This window comes from Camarhynchus parvulus, chromosome 1 (assembly GCF_901933205.1).
Source record: "Camarhynchus parvulus chromosome 1, STF_HiC, whole genome shotgun sequence".
NCBI lineage: Eukaryota > Metazoa > Chordata > Aves > Passeriformes > Thraupidae > Camarhynchus > Camarhynchus parvulus.
The window spans coordinates 7,840,806-7,867,934 of NC_044571.1; the positions used below are offsets into that span (position 1 = coordinate 7,840,806).

General features: G+C 37.0%; 1 protein-coding gene across 1 annotated transcript in view; it reads right to left on the bottom strand.

Annotated features, from left to right (window-relative positions):
• Positions 1–250: 250 nt before the first annotated feature.
• Positions 251–27,129, bottom strand: part of USP9X (ubiquitin specific peptidase 9 X-linked) — a 98,076-nt gene continuing 71,197 nt past the window's right edge. The window contains exons 27-45 of the mRNA XM_030955314.1: positions 25,738–25,846; positions 25,020–25,166; positions 24,744–24,890; positions 23,726–23,948; positions 21,197–21,417; positions 20,609–20,799; positions 20,005–20,178; positions 17,967–18,108; positions 17,045–17,795; positions 16,416–16,539; positions 14,998–15,223; positions 13,813–13,942; positions 12,017–12,202; positions 10,113–10,333; positions 8,973–9,061; positions 6,449–6,605; positions 5,853–6,065; positions 5,312–5,407; positions 251–3,887 (exon numbers count right to left, since the gene is read on the bottom strand). Of these exons, the coding sequence (XP_030811174.1) occupies positions 3,753–3,887; positions 5,312–5,407; positions 5,853–6,065; positions 6,449–6,605; positions 8,973–9,061; positions 10,113–10,333; positions 12,017–12,202; positions 13,813–13,942; positions 14,998–15,223; positions 16,416–16,539; positions 17,045–17,795; positions 17,967–18,108; positions 20,005–20,178; positions 20,609–20,799; positions 21,197–21,417; positions 23,726–23,948; positions 24,744–24,890; positions 25,020–25,166; positions 25,738–25,846 (3,682 nt within the window). The 3' untranslated portion in view covers positions 251–3,752. The remainder of the gene's footprint in view (positions 3,888–5,311; positions 5,408–5,852; positions 6,066–6,448; positions 6,606–8,972; positions 9,062–10,112; positions 10,334–12,016; positions 12,203–13,812; positions 13,943–14,997; positions 15,224–16,415; positions 16,540–17,044; positions 17,796–17,966; positions 18,109–20,004; positions 20,179–20,608; positions 20,800–21,196; positions 21,418–23,725; positions 23,949–24,743; positions 24,891–25,019; positions 25,167–25,737; positions 25,847–27,129) is intronic.

Sequence of the window (27,129 nt, forward strand, 5' to 3'; positions counted from 1 at the left end):
TCAATGTGGATTTGAAAGTGTGGGCTAACAAGGTTTAACTAAGATATTTATATACTTAATTGGTTACTCTGCAAATTCCCCACCAGGCCACTTCTTCCTCTAATTTATATAGTCAATCTTAATTTTTAGTTAAATTCATTGCACTGAAAGCTTCCCTGCAATGCCCAGTAACTGGAACTCACACCAACATAAACATGGAGCCACTTTGCCCTGACACAGCTCATCAGCCTATTCATTTCTGGCAAAAGACTTAAGAGGTAGACAAAATTTATTGAAATCAAAAATGAAGTAAATTGCTACAGCAGCCAATTTTTGCCCATTTTAGCTTTGGCAGAATGGCTAATCTCATTCTCTCCTGGATCTCAGGAAATATACAGGAAGTTTTGGAACTGTAAGTGCTTTTTCGTGATACATATGCTAAAACACACAAGCTAGGCACAACAGAGTGGCTGAGAAGGCATAATAGCAAATATGATAACACAAATCTCTCATGTTGTCTAAAGTTTCAGTCAGAAAAATAAAAAAAAATCAATGGGGGAGTTTCATTTCTTTCTGGCTCGATTTCAGCAAGATACACAAGCTTGAAAAACAGAGAACTGAAATTTTCAGAGCTTGTAGTCAGCTGGGAAAATAATGTGAAAAATTCCAAGTCAAGCAGAGTCCTGTTCTGCTTGTCCATTCCCACAAGTTTGAGTCCTGCAGGACAAACAAGCTTTGACAGAACCCTGAGCCATCTCCTTCTTGTCAAAGGGGTAACACAGGTGCAGGTGACCAACTCTGTAACCAAAACATAGTACATTTACTGGTACACAAACAGTGACTGAATTCTTTTTATATATGGCTGTACTATTTTTAACACTGACAGTAGCAAGTGTTAAAAGCTGAATTTAGTCACTAAACAACCACAATCCAAATGTACAAGATGGAGAAATTCTGCTCAGTAAGGTTATGGATTTCCCCCAAGGTCAAACTACACACTAACCCTGACTCAACATCACCTATGGATTTTCAGTTTCTATGTATTCCACGTTACACCGCCAGGAACACGAGGAATTGCTTTACTATTTATTGGTTCATTTTATGGAAGACCAGAGATTCCCTAGAAACTGTTCTAAACAGAAAACAGGACTGAAATCAGTGATGGGGGAATGAAATCTTTAGGCACTTTGAGGGGTACTGCTTTAGAGTGTGCCATCACCAACGAGGTATGACCAGGTGCATTGCCTGGAGTCACCTGCCAAAATGCTGCGACAGAAACGTGCATATCAAACTTTTTGCTTGTACAGTATATGTTAAGAAGTACAATTCAAAATGGTTTTGCCCAGAGTGAAGAAAACATTGTACCTTACACCAGAGCTGCCTGTTTAAAAAGCAACAGCTGCAGCAAACAATATGGGTTTATCCTTCTTCATGTCACAAAGATGCACAAAATCCTCAGTTTGCTGCCTGGAAAACAACTGCCACTGCAGCCATTCCCAATTCTGGGGCAGGGCTGGGTATGGCTGGAGAAAGCCACAGCCTTAAAGTGTCACAGGTTTGACATGTCTCTACAATCATTGCACTATTAAAAGCAAACACATTTGGCAAGGCTGAACTAGCACATTATATATTTTACCTATATAGTACAAAATACGTAATAATTGCCTCTGAGATAGCCTGTTTAACAATTACTGGTCCAAATAAATATTTCAACTTGAGAACTCAGGGTAGAATTTTTGTAGTTAAAACCTCCAACAAGCATCCCCAAACATAAATGGGAACACGTTATCCAAATTTACTAAATCCAGGTAAAATGGTATTACTAAAAAACTATGAAGAAAATCTGAATTAACTTGAGCACTAGGAAAAACATGGAAGCATAAAAGTGATCATCGCTACACAGCATATTCAAAAATCTTCTGTGTCTCTCCCTTGTTACACTAAATGCCTAAGAATGCACTTGGACTGAATTTTCCATTGTTCATTTCAAAACTACAGACCTTTAATTTGATAAGCAGCTTTGTTTCTATCAACTCATTTGTAAAAAACACCATCAAGCTTGTGCTCTTAAATATATATATGTATATATAAAAACATACAAAAAGTACAAGATAAATCACATTAAGAAACTTTTACAGTGTAATTGTCCTGATTATTTTATTCTTGAGGGCCAATTTTTTTTTTTGTGCACAGAATCTCAATGTGACTGTTGTTCCAGAATTCAGCATAGTGCCACTGCACAGAATTCACCTTTCTGTGCAGTCCATTAAAAAACAAAACCCCAAAAAACAACACACACCACAGGACAAAACATTCTTCTTAAATCAAATTCTATTTGTGAATTCAGCAAAATAATTTCTATAAAATAAAACAGCAAAATATTTAAATAGTATAGGGTGGGCTGTATCTGTTTTGCAGGGGTATTTGGTTTTTAGACAGGTTCCAAAAAAATTACACACATTCAAGTTACCAATTTTCATTTAAATACAGTATTTACTGATGCGTTTCTTTAAGTCTTTAAACAAATGTTTATTCTGGAATAGAGATACCTCAGAATTGTATTTGACTAACCAGTAGTTTCTTTTATCTTTAAACCCTGCTTCTAATGTTAAGATTTTCTGTATAATGGATAAAGAGCTAAGACAATTCTCGCTTTCAAGTAGAACTGTGAACGAGCAGAAAACCAGCAAGTTAACTTGGTGCAGTGGCACTCACAAGTACTCTGTGATTTTGTTGACTTCCACTTCACTGGGATGCAGTAGAAGGAAAGTGTTAGAAGTTTATCTAATAAGCTCTACCAAAGAAACAAAACAAGCACACCAAATACAGTCTATTATGCTCCAGGCATCCTGGCATAGCAAATTTTTGCATATTTGTTTTAAATCTTTTAAATTCCTATTACTGAAAACTAAGTGTTCTTTATCCCACCCAGAGAGAGAACTGTCAAACATCAGATGTGAGGAACATATGTGAAACTGAAAACCACTTGTTTGTCACATTTTCCCTCCCCATTTTATAGTCTAGGTGTAAGAAGAAAAAGTTCTGAGCAATACAGTTGTCACATTGGGACAACTGCTGTCACGCTTGTTTTTTTTTTTTTTCCCCTCATTGGCTACACTAACTTGGTGTGAAGCCATGCTAAATGTTACAGCATAACTATAGCTTCAAAGTGATTAACCTAATACCAGAATGAAAAAGGCAATGAAAAAAGATCTAGAAACAATGTTACATCACCAATTTTCCACATCAACCAAATAATTAAAAGGTTACCAGCCATTACGTTGCTCATAGTAAAATCGACTCCAGTGGCAAAGAATTAACATGAAACTATTTTTGTGGTTGACATGGATAGGCTTTTTCGTAAAGGAGTTGATCCAACTGCCATGAGGCAGGCAACACTGGTTGCAGAGCGCAGCAGATATATCAAGAAATTATTTTTCTGTTTTTGTAGATCTGTGAGTCTCATCAAGACAAAAAAAAATGTTTCTTGCTCAAGAATTAACAGTCAAACATTAATATACTATATACACCTTTGCCATTTACACATTAGCATCAGGCCATTTATTACAAAACACTATACACTTTCCACTGCAGGCGGGTTATATATTGACAGCAATTTTCTGCAGATAAGACAGTGAATAGACTCTCCACTCCATGTTGATTAGGAATAGTTTTTCTAGTTTTAAATATTAGCCAGACACAGAGAAAAGTTGGACTGTAAGGCCTGGGTGCACAGTCTTGATGGAGCAAGTTAATTGATTATGTGCATTTCACTAATCTTTTGTCTGAGGCGGGGAAACTTCTTCACTGCCTTCGTAGTTTTCTTGTGCTCGTTGGCCAGTTCGCTGAGGGTTGTTCATATGATGTGCTGCCGGGCCCGTATATGGCTGTCCATGCACGTGGTTATTCTGCAACAAAGCACACACATTTCAAAGGGATTTAACCCTGTGGGCTGTCTCCTGACTCCCTGCTTTCCCCCTTTCCACTCAGACCACTGGGAAGCATCCTCAAGCACACCAACTTCTCGTGTACCTACATGGTATGAACACACATCCCAGCTGCTTCATTCCTCTGAGTCACACCTTTCACTTACCTGGCCAATTTACACACAAGGGAAACAAACTTTCAACTTGTAAAGATAAAAGGATCAGTTGAAACAGTAATCTCAGCTTTTGAATCACAAACAGTTACATGCAAAGCAAAAGCAGCAAGAAAGGAAAAAAGGAGACCAAGAGAGTTTGTCTATGTGCTGCCACATTACACTGTGCACATTTTTATTAACAGATTCATCTAGCTTGACTTTTTTCCCTAAAACAATGGAAAAAGCAAACCTGTGTTTATGCAGCACACTTTAATTTTTAAGGGAGAAACCTCAATGTTACAGAACTGAATGAAACCTAGACCAGCAGTTTTCTACAAATGCTCTGCCCCAGTTTAAGAAGTCACACACAGATCTGGCAAACAAAACCACCTCATTTATCTACTGTTTTGCAGAGTTTGTGGAGAAACCAAGAGTTTGAGGATTGGGTGTGTGTTAGTGAGAAATGCTATCTCTTGCAAGAAAGTGAACACATGACAAGGGCAATGGTGAGGTTACGGAATGTGTCTGAACTCGGGAGCTCAGGAAGGAGTGGGGAAATCTGCATGACTTACCAACTGCTCTGCTGAGAACATCAAGTAAGGAAAGCAAGATGGAGGGGAAAATGGATTTGGGCAGGAAAGGAAATTAAATTAGCAGATTTGGAATATACAAAATGAATTGGAACAAAATATGGCAACTAAGTGAGGGATCCCATAATTTAGTCAATTCAATAAGACCCTGGTTATGATTTCTTCCAGATCTGGCTTTCCACTGGGAAGTGTTAACACAGCAGCCATTTACCATAAAAACAGATTTGGATTTTATATGTACTTAAAATTGAGAGATCACTGTTCATAGCATGAGTTACATGGCCACAAAGCCATCTGTTTTTTTCCAAAAGCCTTCCACTTTATCCAAACTCAGGCCTTGAGACTTGATCTCAAGCAGCTCACAAAATATTATCAATGTCAATAAATACAACAGAATCAAATTCAGTATGCACTAAGCTGTGATTACATCAATCTCTCTGCTCTTTCTGTGGATGATTAATCCCTGATCTGATAAAATTCCCACCTGAAGCTCTGATGGTGAAACTGCTCCTGCTGAAATGGAGCTGTACCTTTATTTCTCCAAACATGCTATCTGACAATAACATGCTTCTGGCTAAATGCCTATAATTTAAACCACTATAAATGCTAAAAAAAAGCAAACCTGAAACTCTGAATAAATAGTTCAGCTCAGAGCTTTTACCTGTTGATACTGGGAACCAGGTGAATGGGGATACAGTGGGGCATCTTCAGGTGGAGAAGACTCATGTTCATCTGGGGCATCAGGATCATCTGGTTCCTAAAGTTTGAAACAGCCCATTTAATTTACTTCTTAAGAACATATTATAATTACTCTAGCCCAAACCATTCCTATGTGAAAATGATTGTTTCAGACATGCTAGAGTCATGTTTTAGACATTCAGAGAAAAATTCCACCCCACCCTGTCACCTATAGCTTGTATTGTAATAAATGAAAATTCCCTCTATCAATGTATTACTGGAAATACAGATCCATTCATAATCTACTTCAAATGGTCAATTTCAATTTTATATTGCTAATTCTCTATGTGACAGATGTATACAGGAACAGTAATAAAAACTGAAAAATAAAACCATAAATCCATACTTAAAAAGTACATATGAAATGTGCTACCTCTTAAATGAGTGGAGACTGTCGCTAAGGTTAATTATTTACAGAAGCACTTTACTCTATTTTTTAATTGAAAGTCAAATAAATTCATTACCTCCTCTGGGCAGAGTTCACAAGCCTTTGCAAGAGTCATTCTAGCACTGTGTGACCTCTCTAGGAAGTAGCCATTTGATGTTTCATTGCTCTGTATTGGTGGAGACCAATTATTGTAGGTGTACTGGGGATTGCCAGTGTATGGTCTACGCTCCAGCTCGTCTCCAAGCCATTCCACTGCCCAGGTCCATTTTCTCTTCAAATCTCCATTGCTCTGCAGATGGAAAATGAACAATTCACAATTATTTCTTGTGTTCTGGAAAACTGAAGCATTTTTCCTTTCCTATACATCAGCTGTCAGAGACCACCACCCTATCTGCTCCTGTTTAAAGGAGTCACAAATATCTTTTTTTCTCCAAAGAAAACTTCAAATTTGAAATGAAGTCTGCATCACAGCTGCAAATGAGTGTGAATTTAACCAGATTGTCTTCAATCCCTTAAAATGACCTTTTCATACAGAAGGTTCAAATGAGTTGTCCCTGGAAGTTGTAATTTAGTTGAGGTGTTAAAAACGGAATAATGGTGGGGCTTGTTTTGGGTTTTTTTAAACACAGAAATGGGGAAAAAAGCACCAAGAAACAGAATAAATGGTATCACCTGAAGGATCTGGTAAGCTACAGGGCAGTTGCTGAAGAGAGCTACCATGCACTTTATACACTGGTAAGCTCTTTTCTGATAATGATTCTTCGAGCGCTGAATGGTGTCGAAGAGTCCATCCCTGTCATCTGGGATTCCCTTAAGTGCATTGTGAATCCTAGAAAAAAACAAACCAAAACAATGACAAAACTTACAGTATTAAAGAGTTTTAGCATTTGAATTAAGGCTCTATATACAATATAATTACAAAATGGACAGTTGATGTTCTGACTTCTGGTGTTAGTCAAGAGGGTTTTCTAAAAATCAGAAAATTAACCTGGCATGTCATATATATAACTTAGTTTAAAAATTACTAAACATGCTAAAAATATAACTGAACAAGATACATAAAAAATGTAATTATGATTAATTCTAGTCACAGTAATCAACTTTAACAGGTCAATTGTATTACTAAAGTATCTACTGCATTTACAAATCAGCCCTGTTAACCCAGTGGGTCCTTACAGAATTGGAACAGTTAAATCCTCATAGAATGGTTACTTACACTCAGCTATGCTTCTCAAAGACACCCTTTACATGCAGCTCCTCTAAAGGGGAATGAGTGGTACATATCTGTGCATGGGATAAGGGACTTGGGCACTCCCTGGAACTAAGCCCAGTTTCTGTGCCTTCTGCTCTTCAATAGGGCAGAGGAATTAACTGCTACCCTGAAACTGTGCAAAAACTGAGAACCGACACACTTCTGGCTTTGAAAAAAAGTCAGAGGGGGCACAGAACCCACACTGGTGTCTCAAAGAGCTACACTCATGGCAGGGAAAGAACTGCCCTCTCTCCTCACAGCCCTGGCAGCCGTCAGCCCAGGCTCCATCTGTGAAGCAATGATGAGCTTTACTTCAGTTAATTTAATGGCACTTGCACCATTCCAAACTTGGCACTTGAACCTGTCAAATCAAGAGAAATTTAAGAGAGTGGGTCTGATGCCAAGGGCCAGCAGCAGTGATCTTGCAGTATGAGAGGACAAGCTGTCCCAAGGGTCAGATCACACTCATTTTCCAGGAGTTACAAGACACCATTTACAATGTACAATTTCACTGTTTTGTGGTTGTTTGTTGGGTTTTGGAGTTTTTTTTTATTGGATGAGATCATTAAACTCTCTGATTATCACAGTAAAACCAAGTACAGGGCAGAGACAAGTACTTCAAGCTATGGCCAGAAGTGGCAGCAAGAAGTAGTGGATGACTGGAGCGGGGCATTTAATACCCTCTGTGGAAGCCCAACACAATTCCATGGAGCAGTGCTACTCCTCACACTGCAACGGGACATGGAGTGATGTACTTCTCCAGGCAAGCCACACTACAACATTCCACCTCCTTCATACCCTGCTATTCCAAATACAGCATTATCCCCAACAACCATTTCCATGATTTCTCACCTGCTGTTCAACCCTAAAAATCCATTGTTCTGCTTAATATCTATTAAAGTATGTCCATCCTCCAGCATTCTGTGGACTTACTTCATGGAATTATTTGTTTATCAAGAAGATAATATAAGCTAACTGCATTATATATGCATAGCAAATCCCATAAAGGAAATGGGATTTGCTATGCATATATAATGGGACCAAATCCCTACAGCTCAGTCATCATATTTTGGAGTGTGGTTAAGCCAGACCAGCATCTCCTTTGAGTCCCTCCTAAAATAAGCCCAGGCAATTGGTAACATTCTAAATGAGCAGTTTGCTTCCACAGCTAAGGACAGGAGTGCACTCCCACACCCAACAAGTGTGCTCTCACTGAAAGTATTTCAAATGTCCTATGAGACACAGTTGGAAATGATTCAGTAAATCCCATACTACCTAAAACTGCTTATTATGAAACTGACATTTTGCAACACTGACAGGTAGCACATTGATGACATTTGTGTTATTTCACCTACTTCTGTATTAAACTTCTGAAAAACTGACTGTTCTCAGAAACAGCATTTGCAGTAATTAAAATTTTCAATAACTTTGAAAAGCTGTAGACATAGAAAAATTAGGTTTTCAACTGGATTAATATGTAATAGACTGAAGTTACAATTCTCTTGAAACGTGATTATATGGAGAATACCTAAATGTGAAATATTATTTCTCCCACATTCACACTTCATGTGTGTCTTGGTACCACTCCTACATCTGATGTGCTCCTGAGCAAGCCCAGGCTATCACTGACCCACCTCAAGGGGACATTTCTGTGAATCAATCTGAGCACTTCACAGGGAAGTTCAACCTGAGTTTAATCTAAACAGCACATTCTCTTGTATGTGAGAAATCTTGGCTTTATAGCAAACTTCTCTATAGTAAGGAAGAAGAAAAATTGTACTTATCTCAAAATTTCAGATAAAACCACAAAAAATTGCATTATTTGTGAATTTTGATTTAATACCTATTTAAAACAAACCTATTGAAAAGATTAGCAACAGAACCACTGGAAAAACAATCTGTACAGAACAATATTGAATTATAAAAGGACAGGTAAATACTGACCTGTGAGTTTGCCAAGAGTCCTCAATTAATAGGATTTGCAGAAGCAGATCCAAATAAGGTCGAAGCTCGTATGTATACGAATATGCAACCTAAAAAGTGAAAGTGCAGAGAACACAAGAAAGTATTTCTTGAGGCAGGCAGCTTACACAGTGAAATACAAGAACACAATTCAATTTGAAGTTTACTGTAATTCAAAGGGTATTTCTAGATACAATACTTCTTTTCTAGAAGGTGTTGGTTGTGTCAGGAATTTTGCGGGTTGCAATTTAATTTGATTTGTTTTTAAATACAGTAGGTTCTGTAAAGGAAAAAATGTCTCTATGATTTTCTGACACAGGTGATCTGAAGCCTCAAGCATGATATGCTGAAGACAGTACCTTAAAAATACCTTTAGAAAAGAAAAATTTCAAAATGGCACTTTTCATTGATATTGCTACTTTTAGGCAATGTGTACAAAGCTTGTTTTCACAGGTTATCCTAAAATGTAAAATACGTGGCTAGCAAAATATCAATAAAGTTATTTGTATTATGAATCTTTCAAGTGTCAAACAAAGGGACATAGAAAAATGTCATGTTACATGAAAAAAAAGTGCAAATATAAAGAGGGGCTAAGAGAAGTAAAGAATTTTATTTGGAGTGGAAAAGTGTAACTGACCTTACAGAAATTACAATGGAATTGTAAGACAGTATCAAAGATTATTTGCTGAGTCTGAAGCCAAAAATGTTCTGCAGACTTGTAAAAAACCTTATTTAACAAACATACTTGAAATAAATACAAGGGAGATCTAAGGACATTATTCCAACTTTTCATGTCACCTATGAATCTCTTTTATGGATAATGGCAGAAAGCTTTAGCAGATGCTTTTGAAATACACAAAGATCACCTCAGTCTACTTTCCACCCTTAACACATCATTCCTGACTTGTTAAAGGTTGAGTGCTTCCCTAAATTCATAAAGCACTTCCCAAAGTACTCCAATGTGATGTACAGACCTAAGACTGTAAATACTGACAGAGGATGCCATCTTGAGGAAATTTATTTATCAAGCACCCCTTCAGTATTTAGTACAACATTCTTACATATAAATGCAGAATCATTCATATTTTTATTCCCATCCTTCTCCTAGCTTTTTATTTTTACCTGCCAAAGTAGTTCACTGAGGACTGTAGAAGAGAACTGAGGATTCTCCCAACAGCAGAAACGAAGCAACTTGATGGTCTCTTCAGAGTTGCTGCAATCTTCAATAATTTTCTTTACATAACTAGTTCTCACAAACAGAATGTCTGCTACGTTCTGCTGAAGTGCCATTATAGGTTGAGATAAATTAGGATCACCATAAGGGTTGGCAAGTGGGGGATTACCTGGAACAAACAGTTATTACAGATTAAAAGTTGCTAAAGTACTTCAGTGTAGACACTCCAAAATACAAACTGGTGTAACTCATCAAAAAACACAGATGGAAAAAAACCACAACTCCCCCCTTAACAACTGACTTTCTCTGGAAAAAAATAGTAAGAAATAACTATTTTTATTTTTATGTTTGTGAAGCTTGACACTTGCTGCCTGAGAGAGCTACTTCTCCCTCTCTGATAAGAATATGCTGTGACAATCAAAGCAGAACAGCTGGAGACATATTCACATGCCAGAGGAGAATTCACTGAGGTTTCTCAGAGAAATCCTCTTATCTCCTGCATTTATCTACTTCATTGCTTGTGTAACACAGCCCAAGCCATATTTTATGGACACAATGTCTGTTTACTTCACAAGACAATGCAAAAGTGTTCAGGGGAGTATCTATGTTAGAACAGTCCCATTTGAATCTCTGGAGTGTAGAGAATAAATATGCTTTTGTAATTAATGTATCTTATTTAGTCAGCTTCATTTTGTGTAGTGAAAGAATGTTGATTAGCTCCTGATGTTTCTAAATTTAGCAGTGTTTTGAGTTATTGTTTGAAGATGCCCAGAAGACTAGGGAGAAATTTTCTAGTTTCATAAGCTGAAGCAAAAAATAACTTTATTATGCAAACAGTAATCATAATTAGTAGTCAAAGGTCATATAAATAATCTTTTTTAGTACAATATTATAAATATATTGAATATACAACTATTTTTCACAGGTAGACTACCTTTTCCATTTAAGCTTCAAGTAATGCACTGGAAAAAAACCCAACCAAAACTGCCACATGATTCTGAAGCTTATTACAGCACAGTAAAATTTTCAGTTCATTAATCTCACTACAGCACAGTCTAGCCTATTGACTTTATAGCCTGACACATCAGGCTGTAATGAGTTTCCCATTAAATAGCTTCTCTACAGATTTCTAATTAGGTTTTCTAAAATATGCTTAGCAGAATGTGTACAGATACAGGCTATAAAGTCCACATGGCCCAATATCTTGTCACCATTCCTCAAAAATAACTGCACTCTATTGAGCTATTGGAAATGTTAATGATTTACACTGTGGTAATCAATTTCTAACTGATTCTATATCTTTTATAAATTGAAGCGCTGGCTGCTGTTTGCTGTATAGACTGTGAACGAGCATCAAATCATATTCAAGAGTTACCCAAAAACAATGCAACATCTCTTCAGCACTAAGCACTATCAGTTATCTCAAAACCTGCTGTGGTGCTTTTCCTGTACAGATTATTTCTGTAGTCTATCTCTCATCACCTACTCAGGATAAAAACATCTTTGGACAACTCTTGACAATGGGTTTAAACTATTCTAAAAGCATTACTATTTTGTAATGAAGAGCCTCCTACTTTACTAATTATTTCCCTATATTTCTAAGGAATAAGCCAAGCAGTATAAAATATCTGTATTTTATACAGAACAGATTTCTGTTTTGGTCTTTTTACTGTAACAAATCAGTTTTGCTTACGACAAACAGATTTGTTTCTTTAAATGAAAGGAGCTGCTAACCCATAAAAGAAAACCATTTTTCCAGCTGATCCACTTTATAAATAATAGCTAAACATGCACAAAAAGACATTTACTGGTTTAGTCAATGGATCTAAAGCAAACTGAAGATTCACTGTACCATTGATAGAAGACTGCATCCGCGATGAGACGTTGCAGCAGCGGATCAGCTGTGACACCACGGTGTACAGCTTCCCCAGCTCAGCATACTGGTACTTAATTGGAGGGCCCGGACCTTCATCCAGAGCCACAAGCATGAAGGTTGCAGGAACATTTAGTTTCAGAAGTTGTGTCTTCTCTGCTACACCTTTATGGGGCAGGGAGGGAAAAAAAAAATCTTGTTTCTGGCACTGAAAATATTTTTAGAATTTTTTAAAAGAAAAATAACAAGAGTTTACATGACTTGTAACTTTTTAGTTCTTGGGTTCTATTAAACCCTCATTTATACCTTCTGGGGAAAAAATAGTCACATCAATAAAGATGCACAAGAAAATTATGTACAGGTGAAAAATCACATTGAAGGAGAGTTGTAAATTACTACCATGTCTTCACAGTGCTCATTAGCACTTAAGCAACGCACAAGTAGCATCTGTGTTAATAGTAAAGCCTCAGAGAAGTCTTTTGGACAATAAATTAATCCTTTTATTGTGAGGCCCAGGATAGGAAAAACAACCCCCACAGTGTGTTTTCTTATTTTTCTATCATGTCCTAGATACATCAATCACAAACTTAAGACATTTCTTAACTGTGCCACACGATGTAATAAATGTAAATTAAGTGACAAAATAAATAAGAAAACCTCCCAAACCCCAACCAACTAAAAAATCCAAACTTACATCTGGTTTTACTGCAAGAATACCATGCATATACTATGCAAGTACTCACCAGGAAATTCACTATATCCCTTCTTGCATTCTGTTTCTTATTTTGCTTAAAAGTAATGATTTTTCATAAATTTCCAAGTCTGTCTTATTCTGAAATACAACTGGGCCTTACCTTCCATTTTTCTGATAAGGAGGAGTGTTTTTTTAATGTGTTTTTCTGATTATGCTAGATAGTTTTGTAGTTGCATCCTCTGCAGAACTGACCTCTCACTTGCTCTGATGTGAACAATCTACTATTTGATTTCTCAAAATGTCATACAGTTTAATCTTTTCCAAAAAATGCAGGAATGATGTTATTGTGGTTTTTGCTGAATGGACTCTACACTCATTCAGAAGCCTTCAGGTAACAGTAGTGAGACAAGGACAACTGTTTACTGTATTAGTATTTCCAGGTTTATCTCTGCAGGGTAGATCGTGATAATGATCAGACTCACAAATAAAATTGTATTTTCCTATCTGGCCTCTGAGTAGGAGAGTACTCAGAGGTCTGAACTACACTGACTATGAAAAGTTAGTGAAGAAGAAAAGAGAAGTTGAGCATAAGAATTGCATCTCTCTTCTCTGCCATGACACTAATTCTACTCTGGTGTCATGACAGAAACCTGCCAGAGAATGCTTTGGTAGGCAAAATATATGAAAGCAACAGCCATTACAATTGTAATTAAATCAACACAATTGTCTAGATTAATTTTAGAGATAGGAAATTAAATTCATTTAAAATTGTCTACTTCCTGCACATGAGCTGATAAACAGCAACAGTCAAGTATTTTATAATTTCACCCCCACCCTCTCAGCAGGACACTGTTTTACAGCTCCAAGCTTCTCATGTTTATCTTCCATGGATGACAGGGAGACTGAAGCCCCAAACTCCAAAGAAGAGGAACACAGATGCTAGGGAGCATTTATATGACACATAACTATAACAATCTGCCTAAGGATGGAAAACTGGATCTTCCTGCTGTTATCTCAGTAACTGGATCATCAATAAAGCCCCAGTTTATTACAGTGTTGTCAGTAAAAGCAATTTGCTTACCTAGATTGGCATACATCACAAACAGATTGAAATACTGCTGCAAGTGGCGCCCGTGCTCGGATACCTCCCTTCTCAGAAGATTCAGTACCGCCCTCAGTAAGTGATCACTTAAACTTAAGTTATCGTAAGCCTACAGAAAGAAACAAGTTCTACTGTTAGTGGTTGAGTCTATCATATCTTGATTTAGTTTCTACTTTTTACTACGACAGAAAACAGAAGTGGTTACAAGGTATGGGATTTATACAAGCTCCAAAGTGGCAGCAGCTGTTCTTGAGTGTCTCAGACAAAAAGACACGGGGAGTAAGACTCCCATCACTCGATACTGTGTAAGTCCAATAAACTATAGCTACAGAAACTTTTAACTGGGCTTTTTTTCCAATAGCAGATAGACCTAAATACTCAAGAAACACACATGCAATTCCACTATTAACTTTGTAGACTAAGACAACCAAATCACCTCTACAGGTATATCTCAAGTACCTCACAACACAGAACACTTCCTAAGCCTAGAGAGCTTCAACTTAATTCTTAACAAATTCTTTTGCTGGACACAGTAGTGAAAACATTCTGGGAAGGTAAATGGGACCATGTAAGCAAAAAGACACATTAAAACATGACAAAGCAAAGGCTCAAAAAGTTGATCTTTCAAACATTATTATCACAAGTATCACAATAAGATGTAGGCTTTTTTTTGTTGTTTGTCAATTTTAGGTGTGTAAAATCAGGCAATTCACTGTCTACTCCTACACTAAGTTACAATTTTTGACAATTTCACTTTGCAAGATACATGGGATTAAAACATAGGGAACTCCTGCAGGTTTTCAGGTTAGTGCGTTTGTTTGTTTGTTTGTGGGGGTTGGTTTGTTTTACAGTTCTAAATAAAAACAAGGGTTCATTTCCCTAGACACTACTTCACTAAAATAACCACCGCTTTTTTTTTCAGATTTCACACTCCCAGCTCAAAGGTCTCACTGAGCCGTCACAGAGATTTACAAATGAGGGGAAACTGAACCCTCTGACAGCAACTCTAATTGACTGAATTACATCCTGTTTCGTAATGCAGATGGGCTCCACATCTTTCCAGCCAATACTGGTGCATCTGCTCCAAAGTTTACTTTACCTTAAATGCTTATAATGAAGAAGTAAGAATAAGTTTCAAAAGCTTTTCATTAGAAAATTAAATACCTGACTGGAAGGTCCAGGAGAGGCAAAAGGTGATTGACATGGTCCGTCTTGCAATGAAAAATGTGCAATAAATACTATAAGTTTTGCAAATGCACCCCTCACTTCTGCACTGGGGCATTCCAGGAGATACTCAGAGAAGCGGTTTGAAACATTAAAAAGGACGTTGTGTGCAAACCAAAAACGTACATTCTTGCTGTGACGGAGCAGGATGCACAGGGCATCATACCTGGAACAGGAGATGGCACAGTTAGGACCAAATGCAGACATTAGGGAATTCTGGCAGACATGTTCTTTTGCAGAATTTGAAGAAAATATGGGTTTTAAAGGTGATATCCAATCATTTTTGTTCACAAGATGATTCTAATTAGATACTTTGTAGTTCTTATAGTGATACTCTTATGAGCAATCAGAAATGGAAGATATGCTTCAATTAAAAACCTAACACTGAACTGTAGCATTTTACTTCTATCACCTATAAGAATTAAGACAGCATTACACCCCCTAACTACCTAAAGCAGGTCCTATGTTGGCAGCCACCACTGTCTCTGTACTGGAACTGGGGGAGAGGGTGAGCAGCAGAGAACACAGGTGGATTTCATATACAACACACAACTAAATATGTAATCTAACAAGAATTTATAGTTTCATTTAGAGACCTTAAAAAGCCAAAGCCCCACAAAATGAAAAACCAATACCCAAAGAATAAAACATCTGTTTCAGCGAGGGCCTTGCATTACTCTGTCCTTTCAGCAGGAATATTTGAACTCTTCTTGATATCTTAAATTAAAATGAGTAACTTAAGCTACTCTGGAAGTTGCTGCTGGAGGTATGAATTTGTCATTATTACACAGCTACTTACTAGTAGCTGGTAAACTACTGGCCATGAATACCAGATTTTCTGTCCAATTTGACCAGCAGTAACCCACACTCCTCTCCCCACCCAGCTGAAAGACTAAAATGAGTAAGATGGGACTGTTTGTCACAGTGTGCATTTGAATTACAGGCCCTCTAGCAATGTACATAAAGTACTCTGCCAACAGTGTCTCAAAGACTACTATACATATTTCACAAACAGAATTCAAATATAAGCTGCAACAATGGTTTGTAAAGAGCTTTGTTTAAAACTACTAAAACAATGTAAAAACCATTCTGAATTTGTCAGAAAACATAACCTGTTAGTTCTGTGCTAGTGACAGCTTCCATTCTTTTATTCTTTTTAAAAGACAGAGTTAAGCTCTGTTTGAAAATGAAATTTGAAGCTATTCAGATCAGCAGGACATTTCAAGGTTCAAATTCTTCCCAGTATTTTCTATTCAAATTTTCCCCTTTTCACATGCACCTTCACCATGGATCTAAATGAGATCTTTTAACAGACATCAAACTTCCAAAATCGTAATTGTTGTTAAAAGACAAAATACCAATCACTAGCAGGGCCACGGACTATTTTCTTTGTATGAAATCCTGTGGTGAAGAGAAATCTAGCAGCAAGCTGAATACTAATCATAGTTATTTCTTCTGCTTCAGGCAACAGATGATCTTGTCCTAAAGAAAAATCAGAATACTCACATGTAGACAAAGTAAAAGCAATTTTTAATAATTTAACTGATTTCAGATTACTGTTTTGTCTGACATCGTGCTCCAATTTTAGAAGAAACTTGATCAAAATAGCCCCTAGCTTCTATAATGTATCACTTGAAAATGTAAGCTTTAATACAGGTACCTGGAGGCTAACATATGTCTTTTACAAATTCAGCATCTCACCTTTGAGAACTGTTTTCAACAAAAGAGCCCTCGAACTTGAGTATTTTAACTTGATTTAGTACAGCAACTGAGTAATAGCCAATAGTTTATCCAAGTATTTTTTGCTAAATATTCAGGCAAGTTACCACTGATGAACAACTCAACAAGAGGTGCTCAATTGCAGAAGGACAGGAGTATTCAAAGCAGGACACACCAAATTTTCACTGGCTAGATAAATCCTCGGCCACACAGACCAAAATTCTTCTTGTAAAAAATGAATCCATAATTATCACACTACCATACTAACCTGGAGGAGGGTTTAGGTAGACACTATTGCAAGTAAGCAACTTCTTTATGAACTGGAAATATTCCAGGCTGTACTGCATCCGATTGTGCATGAACTGCACGTTCTGCTTGCGCACGCTTCGCTCGATGGCCGAGGGCATTTTAATCTGGTGGGGTTTAGTGGTGATAGCGATTTCTGAAATATATTTTATTAGTTCATTGTCTTTGTCTATCGTGTCCATGCGTTCATAAAAAAGAATGTAAGCATTCCACCACCTCTTCTGGCGCCTGTAGGACATTCGCTTCATCATGTGATCAAACACTTCGCCCATGTACTCTCCCCCAAAACACTGATTTTTCATCTCTTCATCGTCATCCATTTTACACTCTGTCACATCTCCATCATCAAATTTGTACCACCGGTTCTTCTCACCATCTCCACCGTTCCTCTGGATAATATAAGAGTAGTAATGTCCACCGCTGGCCTGGCCACTGTGCACAAGTACACCCACAAGTCTGTATTTTGTGCTCCCAGAGTGTTCATTTTCTGACTGCTCATTTTGTATTATCTGATTTTCAGGATTCACATCATCCCCTTCCAATTTTGCTACACCTGCCACTGTGTAAGGCTCCATGTCCAGTTCTCGTGGAAATTCAAAATAATCATTGAATTTGATTGCACATTCCCTTTCCCAGTCATAATCAAATCGTTTCAACTGGATCGCAAGAACTGGAGGCAACTTCTTAATCAACAAGCGTTTCACTGTATCCACCTAAAAAAGGACATGAACAGTTACCAGCTCTCAAATTTCCATTCATTTACTCTCACCAAATACCAAACCGAGTAATGAATTACTTTTCTCCCCAAACATGAACTAAGACTGAACTTAGTACAGCTGTAACATCACAGCTGTACACAAATTAAAAATATAAGGAATCATTACCTTTTTGTTGCATTTTTCACAATGATATGCGTTTGCACCTTCCAATAAATCTCCTTTGACGTACTGCTCCAAAGAATCAAGAAGGTTTTGGTGATTCCTTATATCTACATTCAGAGTTGTGAAGGATTCCTCACACTCGTACCTAGCAATGAACAGGTAAATGTATGAGAAAGGCAGGAATGTGTTCAACTTTTCATGTTTTACTTGTGCTACAGTGTGTAAGTAGTAAAGGAACTGAACTCTTTTTTACTGCAGTTTTCCTATAGTTACATTACAGTATCTGCACACTGTATTTTTATAGTCAGGAAATAAAGTGATAAATGCAAATACTGTATCACACCTAAAGACAACAGTTCAAAACAGATGCCAGTTCAGCAAAAAAAAAAACAACAAAAAAGCCTTTTTATTTTCTATCTAAAAAACCTTGAATCACCATCTTCATAAAATCTCTTTGAATGTTTATGACTGGCTTTGACATCATGTTCTAAATATAATCTGTGAACAAATCTTTAGCAATGAGCCAGCAATGCTTGAGAGACAACCAGCTGATACATCCTGGAAGCAACATTTTGTTTTTAAAATAAAGAAGTGATGAATAAATTTAAAAAGCCACATCTATTTCAGTGTAACCCTGAAGGGCCTGTTTCCCTGATTTCAATCAAGCATTCAAAGGATGAATAAATAAATATTTAGAAACACTTCAACCAACAGCAATATTCATTCATCCAATAAATAGCCTACAAAAAATATAAAGGCTTTTAATTTGCCATACACAAATCCACAGTTTAGTTACTATCAGTTCTCTCCTCCCTAAACTACATTTTTGTTAATAAGTAACATTATGCAAATCCAGTAGAGTTCAGAAAACACAGAACTACTTCAGGATAATACATAATATCAAGAATGAATGGTAACTCACAGTGCTTCTGGTCTGGATCCGCCATTTCATTACCCATTGCACAGAAGGTGAAATCAGTGCTATCATTTTACCTTGCAGTATTTCAACTCACTTCTAGTCACTCACTGTAACCCATGAAACCTAACATCTTCACTTTACAAATTATTCTTATTCATACATTAGATCAATTGAAATTGAAAGATTACAACAATAAAATCAATTTGTATAATTTTTCCAGTATTTTAATTGCTAACTGGAAGTTAAAGGAAATGGTCAGCTTTCAAAATAAAGACAATTTGCAATGGCAATGTACAGAGGTATGTACTGGTAAAGAATCACACATGATCTGAACAGTAAGAAGGCCAACTGATAGTGACAGAAATAAACACAATAATAAAAAAAAGCCAAATGCTAAAAAAAAAAAGTTCATCATTAAGTCATCCTGAATTTTGCATGCAATTTTAACCATCCATCATAAAAAGAGAGACAAATTAAAAAGTCTGGGGAATTAAAACTTTACAACACTGAGTTCTACTCCTTCATTAATAACCATCATCAAAACAGTGAGCTACAGACTTGCAGTCTGATTTGGTATGGGTGGTTTCTTACATGCCTTCTGCAAAACTGAATTTCAGTATTCACATTTAAAGATACCTACAAATACAGCAGAAGTCTTAAGAAAAAGATGAACTTTCTACACCACTGACCTTAATTACAGGTTACATGGTGAGTATGAACAGTTTACTCATTGGAACGGAAGACTCCTACTTGGCTCAGCTCTAAACACACATTATGGAAAACCAAAGACAGCAGCAATTGTTGGCCAGGTATTAAAATTTTCTACATTGCGTTTGGTCCCTACAATTGTTTTCACTTTTAGCATGAAAAAACATAATCTTTTCCTGCCTTGATCAATACACAATGCTTCACATACAATCTGTGAAGTAGAAGCAATAATGATTAAGTACTTCAAGGTACTTGTAGACAAATGAATGTTCAGCTGTAGAAAAAATAAGGTAGTAAAATCTATTAGCTTAAAAAACCCCCACAAAAAGCCCATTCTTGACTCTAATTCCTTTTATAAGTACACAAACATGCATTGTTTTTCTATTAAAAAAGATTAAAATCTTCAACACTTACCGATGTGGGCATCCTTGACAAATCTTCTGATCAGCAAAGGACCCTCCTAAAACTTTACTTAACATTGCTGGATGACCCAAAGCTTTTAAAGCTTCATCTAAACTGTCCACCAATGAATTAAAAAATTCTAAAGCATCGTGTTGTTCACGTAGATTTACAGGTTCACCCCAGAGTCTGAAAATGAAAGCATATTTTGTCAAATATTTTTTGGTTTGTTTGACAATAATTTCTTTTTGAAAAAATATATGATTCAAGCTCCTAAACCCTCCTCCTTGAAGAGCCAAACTACTGGTTTTTGATGTACTATACGATCTGTTGTTCTGTCCCTGACACTTTCTGGTAAGTGAAAACAAGCTCTTGTGTATAACTTAATACTTAATTCAAAGTCTCACTATCAAAAACTGGTAAAATTCGAAAGAACCACCCTGCTGTAAACATAGTTTATTAACAGACTTCTATCATTCTAACAGAATGGTGAAAAGGCAGATAAAGCTGCACTACTTCTGCTAATTTACACTTTACATCATTGCCATTCTACTATGATTCGCTTTTTTGCACTTCAGTGATCCAGTGAATCAACATCAATACTCAATTTTCTACTTACCTGAACTGTTTCCAAAACCCTCTTGGTACATAGTACTGTAGCCTGGAAGCTGCTAAATGGCCAAAAATTACTTGGAGATGCCTCAAAACTCCAATATTGTACTCTTTTCTATCTTCAGTTTTGCTCAGTGCTGGTTTATCTTCATACTGATGTGGATAACCAAACACATCATCTCGTGGGTCAACATTGCTCTGAAAAGCAGAAAATTTGTGCAATTCACTTCCATATGTAGCTGTCGCATAGTTAGTTTTATCCTTTGTTTAATCTGACAATCTAAGGTGTTTCATACTCAACTGAAAACCCAAATACTGTCTTTTTTTGCATTAACAAAGTTGTGGTGGCTGAAATAAGGTGCAGTGCTTTCCAGCAGAAATGCCTGAGGAGAAATTCTGCTAAGCCTGCCACCTGGATCTTCTGAAGTGCCCCTCTGGCAGTAAACCTATTCAAGTATGAAATATTATCCTATTTTCCCCACAGGTATCAGTGGAAATCAAAGTGATTGATTAGCAACTGAAATTTATTACAACCTTTTCATAAAAAAAGTAATTACAATTTAAAGATTAGATAATTTTATATAATTAAATTTACCTCATTGTCCTGCTTTTCATCCCCAGACATGTCATCATCTACATCACTGCCTGTGCCTTCTATTGCAAGAATCCCATTCCTGATGGCTGGAATCATGTACAGCTGCTGAATGACAGAATTCATGTAACAAGTGGCACCAGCATTTTTCAGTCCCACAAATCCCTTTGGTGGCCGAGGCCCAACAGGTGGCAGATATTCCCATTCTGTGAGTGCTTCACAAGCTAAGAGGAAACAGCAGAGAGTGGTCAGGGAATTGGTTTGTTATAAAACAAAGAAAACATCAATGCAGCAAAGGGCAGTTGCATGTTATTATTAGTCTGTATAATACTGCAATTTAATAAAAACCAATGTTCCATCATACAACTTAATTGCTAAAATTAACACAACTTCTGTGAGGCACTGTTCTATCTGTAATCTTACTACAACATAACTGCATAACTAAAGAGGTGGCCAGGCAAAAATTTAGTCTATTTATATACAAAACAGAAGTTTTTCCTCAATACCAGCAAGTTTCTTAGCTGAAGAATTCAGCTGAATGAATACAGAATATATAATCAATTTATAAACCTTCTAAAAATTATAGTACTCTCAAAAATTTATGATCTTTCAAAAAATTATACAATTTCACTAAAGTCTCACTTTTTCTTGCCAGGATGGGAAACAGTTTTAGCAAATGCTTTCTATATAACTTGATATATATTTTTTTCCTCCAGAATCTTCTCTTTCAGGTCCCTCACATCTCTTTGAGAACATTTATGATCACCTAAGCTAACCTGTTGTTCTGTCTGTAGTTTTAACACAAAAAACTTGATATTAATAATTCTGATATAAGACAGCATGCATATTTATTTACAAGCAGATTTGGTATATGAATCCCAGAGCATGCACAGTTCATACATTTGTTCTCTCTCCTGTCTGACATACCACAGAGATCTGGTGTTCTGTTGTGCTTATCAAACACTTGAATGGGAGAGAATGTCATGAAATCCCCCTAATTGTGAGGTGATAAGAAATACACTACTTCCCAACAGAAAAGGGTGAAGAAAGAAAGATGAGGCAGAGGGGAAAACCATAAAGCTGCCCTTTTAGTTTATTCATCTGAGATGGAACTGAACAGGAGGAGACTGAAAAACCTCAAGTGACTCACTGACAACACCATTCAAGCAAGTAGCTCTGACATTCTGAGAGGTAGTGGACAATTTCCACTTTTGGATACTATTTTTAGTTGCTTATGGGTTTGCTCAACTCTATGAGTTTAAATATCTGTTAAATCACACAATGGTTTGGGTTGGAAGGACCTTTAAAGATCATCTAGTCCAACCCCCTGCCATGGGCCAGGATATCTTCCACTAGACCAGATTGCTCAGGACCCCATCCAGCCTGGCCTGGAACACTTCTGGGATGAGGCATCCACAACTGGGCAATCTGTTCCAGTGTCTCAGCATTCTCACAGTGAAGAATTTCTTCCTTGTGTCCAATCTAAATCTATTCTCAGTTTAAAATCATTGCCTCTTGTCCTGTAACTACAGGCCCTGCTACAAAACTTTTTCTCCATCTTCCTTACAAGCCACATTTAAGTAATGAAGGTCACAATAAGGTACCCCTGGAGGCTTCCCTTCTCCAGGCTGAACAACCCCAACTCTCCCAGCCTTTCTCACCATATGAGCTTGGGTTTCCTTAGTTTGATGGTGTTTGGATTGTGTTTGGTGGTTGGTGATTTTTTTCGCTTCCCCTGTTAATATTACACCAGAATGGTTTCAGTGTCCCTTTAGGGCTGGAGAAAATATCTTCCTGCTTGATCATTTTTAAGAAATGGTTCATTTTATGACAACAATAATCTGTGCTAAAAACAAGCCTTTTGCTATCCTTGTGAAAATCAGCCCAAGTTTCACTTGACTATTGGCTTTGGAAGCATAGCATTTTTGAACAGACAGCAATCACTACAGTCTTTCTCCAGTGAGAGGGAGAAAGTTCTTTCAGTGCAGAGCTGTGCTGAGACAAGGCCAAAAAAGAGCCTGAAAAAGGACTATGACAAGCAGAGAATGAGTTCAGAACTAAAAAGAGAAGCAAGACAGAGGACCTGTGTCTGTGTGTGGGTGATGATGACAAATCAGGTAAGCAACCAAAAAACTGGCTCTAAAACTAAGCTGAAGATACCTGGAAAGGCTCTGGGATTGGTTAGCAAGAGTCTGAAATGATGAGATAGAAATAGAAGATACAGACAGAATGTGGGTCCTGGGAGTTGGTATGGACAAAGGGGAGTAGTCAGAGACTGGGACAGGAAGGGTCAGGCTGTGACAGGGGCTGGAATTTGGATGTGACCATGGAATGCAGGTCAGTATATTTACTGCATAAAGAAAAACAAATAAAGCCTACACTGGCAAACTGATTTTGCAGCATTAAAAGCAGCCACAAACAAACCACGAACTAAAAAACTCAGCACTTGGTTCAGTGGATAATATAAACAAAACCTATACATGATATATACATTAAAGAGTAGAAAATAGATAATTAAAAAGTATTACATACTAGTGATTGCTGTACCTATGTAATACATTTCAGTCAACGTGTCTACAATCTGCTTGAGATTTCGCACACATCCAACTGCTAGTGCAACGAGGAGCTCAAAGCCAGCATTAATAGTGGCTGGTGAACTACACACTGGTATGGCCTGCTCAGCAGGCAATTCTCCATTTCTCATGTATTGTAGATAAACATTGGATGCTGGAAAGATGAAATCATCTATCAACTCCTGAAAAAAAAACAATAAATCACTGGTTACCATGGAAATTATTTTTATAAGGGTTATTACATAAATGAATGTCTGAGAACCAGAGGGGTACTTAACAAAAAAAAAAAAAAAAAAAAGTAAAAACTGAGACCAATAGCATAATGAGCTTTTCAACTTAGAACAGAAGAACTCCATTCTAAAGTGGTTCCCTGCAAACCCACTTCCCCACTCTTTAGTTAAAAATAAATCTGTACTGTTCTTGATGGGTAAAAAATTTCTTTTGCAAAACCAATATTATCTACAAAGCCCTTTATCAATTAGTGCTGAAAAACCAACACTCCTGCTCTATAATATCAGAGGTACAAAGAAAACATGTCTGATTAAAGAGATGCTCAGATGTGAGGCATTTGTTCAAACGTGCCCTAAGCATTAATAGCACTAATTAAGAACAGTGCAGGAAAGCCATTACAGAGGTAATGAAGGAAAGCAGTCCTGTACAGTGAGACAGTATCTCACTATCTTTGTGTGATGTTTGTCAAGTACTGGAAAAAGAATTAAAATGTTAAATACAGTACTTAAGTAAGAATGTAAATGTTAAATACACTTTATGAATGAAACATGCAATTTAATTATTTTTAAGAAAACATTAAACTCCAATTAAAAGTGTTTTTATGGATACAATGCACAAGCTTCTTTTTTACTTATTTATAGGTAAAAATAAACAATAAAAAACCCCAAAAATCAATCTCCTTCTCACCCCCAAAACATCACAAAGAGAAAAAAATCCCCTCCAGAGGTCAAAAAACTTGAACTTACTTTAATGAGATTAGCACCTCCTTTTTCACAACCAATGTGGTATTTCTTCTCAGGTGTCTGGAATGCTAACAACTCTTTTGTTACTCCAAGGTGACCCTCTAAGATCGTTTCTTCGACACCTGTTTCCCCTGTTCTTTTTACTTCATCCTGCCATTTAAGAGAAATTTAGGATACTCCAAACAGCAAATATTAAGCTCAGAACTGCAGTTTACAAGAAAGTTTACAGTTTTGCAGCAAAAACCTAATTATCAGGAATAAGCTGATCCTGAAACTTACCCTGATTCTCTTAAGCCAGTCAATTTCATTATTGAGAAGAACTTCAGCATTGGGTACATTAATATTACTGTTGTAAGCATAGTTAAGAAGATGTCTTAAGAGGGTGAAGTAGTCTCCAGAATGCTTAGCTCTCTCTCTTGCAGTGCTCTGTGTAAACCAAAAGCAAAAAATTTGTAAGTCCTTTTACTTACAGTGCAACACCAACATATTTCCCTTGAAACTCGCAGTAAATGTAAAAGAAAACAAGTGTAAGTTTATTAGAAGTTTAAAATTGTATTTAGCTGCTGATGAACGACTTCTCAACTATTTTAGCAGCAATTTCTATACCTGAATGGGAAAAAGAAAACCAAATCAAAACTTTTGATCAAATGTTCAAGAGAGCCATAAGCTGGAAAGTCCTGGCAGGACCAGTAGGAGAAGGCACTAACTGCAGGTATTCTCTAACCTGCTAATGATTTTTACGTAAAGGTTAGCAATCACCAAAGATCAAATGCAGACATTAAAGCCTACTGTTCATGTTCTTATCAGAAAATGCAAGAGTCCCTTTTCCCCTGATCTAGCTCAAATGGAAATCATCTGTGCTATTTGTCTGTAAGTCAGAAGCAATCTACATTATAGTGACTGTTATTAATAGCAATTTGTCCTTTCTTGCAGGTATTTTGTCCTATTACTTTTTACATACATTCCCATACTGAAGACTTTATCTCTGAAAACTTACCCCTAGAACAGTAAACAGCAGGGTAATGAAGAAAAGGAGAGGTCTCTGTCCCATGCAACACCTGGTAGCCATTAAAAAGAATTGCTCCTGTGCCATCTGACGAACGGTTCTGGAAATAATTGAATAGAAACATTAAATTCAACCTCCCTATCCAAACAGGACATTAATTAAATTTGTGTTTATCTGCTTAATGCCATTTTCTAAAACTGTACATAATGTAGGAAACAGGAGTAGTTTAATTATGCCCTACCCATCATATTATTTCTCCTTGCAGTGAAATTTCAGATGCATGAATTATATTACAAAACCTGTTCCACAAATCAAATATTTAAAGGTAAAAGAAAAAGAAACTTAGAAACACCTAGCAACTACACCTTTGCAACTGACAGCAAATATTGCATAACACAACAATTTGCAATCCTAAATAATTTTTTTCCTAATCAAGCACCAGTTGTACCTGGTAAAACCAGGTACAAACCAGAGCTACTCCAGTAAAACTGCTTTTATGTGTCACTGCAGCAGTTTGCTGAATATCTCTGAAGCGATCAAAATTTATCATTAGTAAGATGTGAGAGATGATGACCGTCCTAAAAGTTCAAGTGGCTATAATTCAAAAAAAAACCTAAAAAAATTAGGGCAAATCCTTTTCTTCAAGTTGTAGGATTAATTGTCTGAGCAGTATGCCTTGTAAAAACTGTTAGGAGCAACTCTTTTTGTGTGGGAAGAGACTACAAATGAATGCTGAATGAATGATTTCATGGAAGTATCTCAACATATGAAAAACTGAGTTTTGCAGTGCCTGTTTGGTGTGGCTGTCTCTGTTTTGTGCCCATGGAGTCAGGGTGGAGAGCACACCAAAGAATCCTCTTCCCTTCAGAGCTTTTTCATGTGTGGTTAACTGTGATTTCAAAGCCACATTAGGATGACCTAGAGGTCAGAGCAAAGATGCACCTGGCTGAGCACCATCTCTACTACCATGCACAAAGCAAAGTGCACAAGAAGAAGGAATCACGCAGAGTCACTTCTCCAGAATGTTCTCTCAGCTTCTAACAATCTGTGGTTCAAGAAAACTACCAAGAGCAGTATTTCATAGTCCTCACTGGACAAGTACATGAAAGAACTCCTCAAACCATTTCCAAACTGAAGGTTTGCACTGCTTAAATGTTATGCTCAAGAAGGTCTTATACAAAGAAACACAGCTCTCCACTTGTTCTCCCTTTGCTAATTCTAATTTTAAGGGTCTCTGTAGTATTCTCCTCCCCCCATTCATCTCTCCTCCAGTATGAAGTGCCCCCAGCTAGTCAGCTGTTCCTCAGATGGAAGCCATTGCAGAGCTTTGATCTCCCTTGTCACCCTTCCCTGATCTTTGCAAGTTCTACTCTGCTCTGAGTT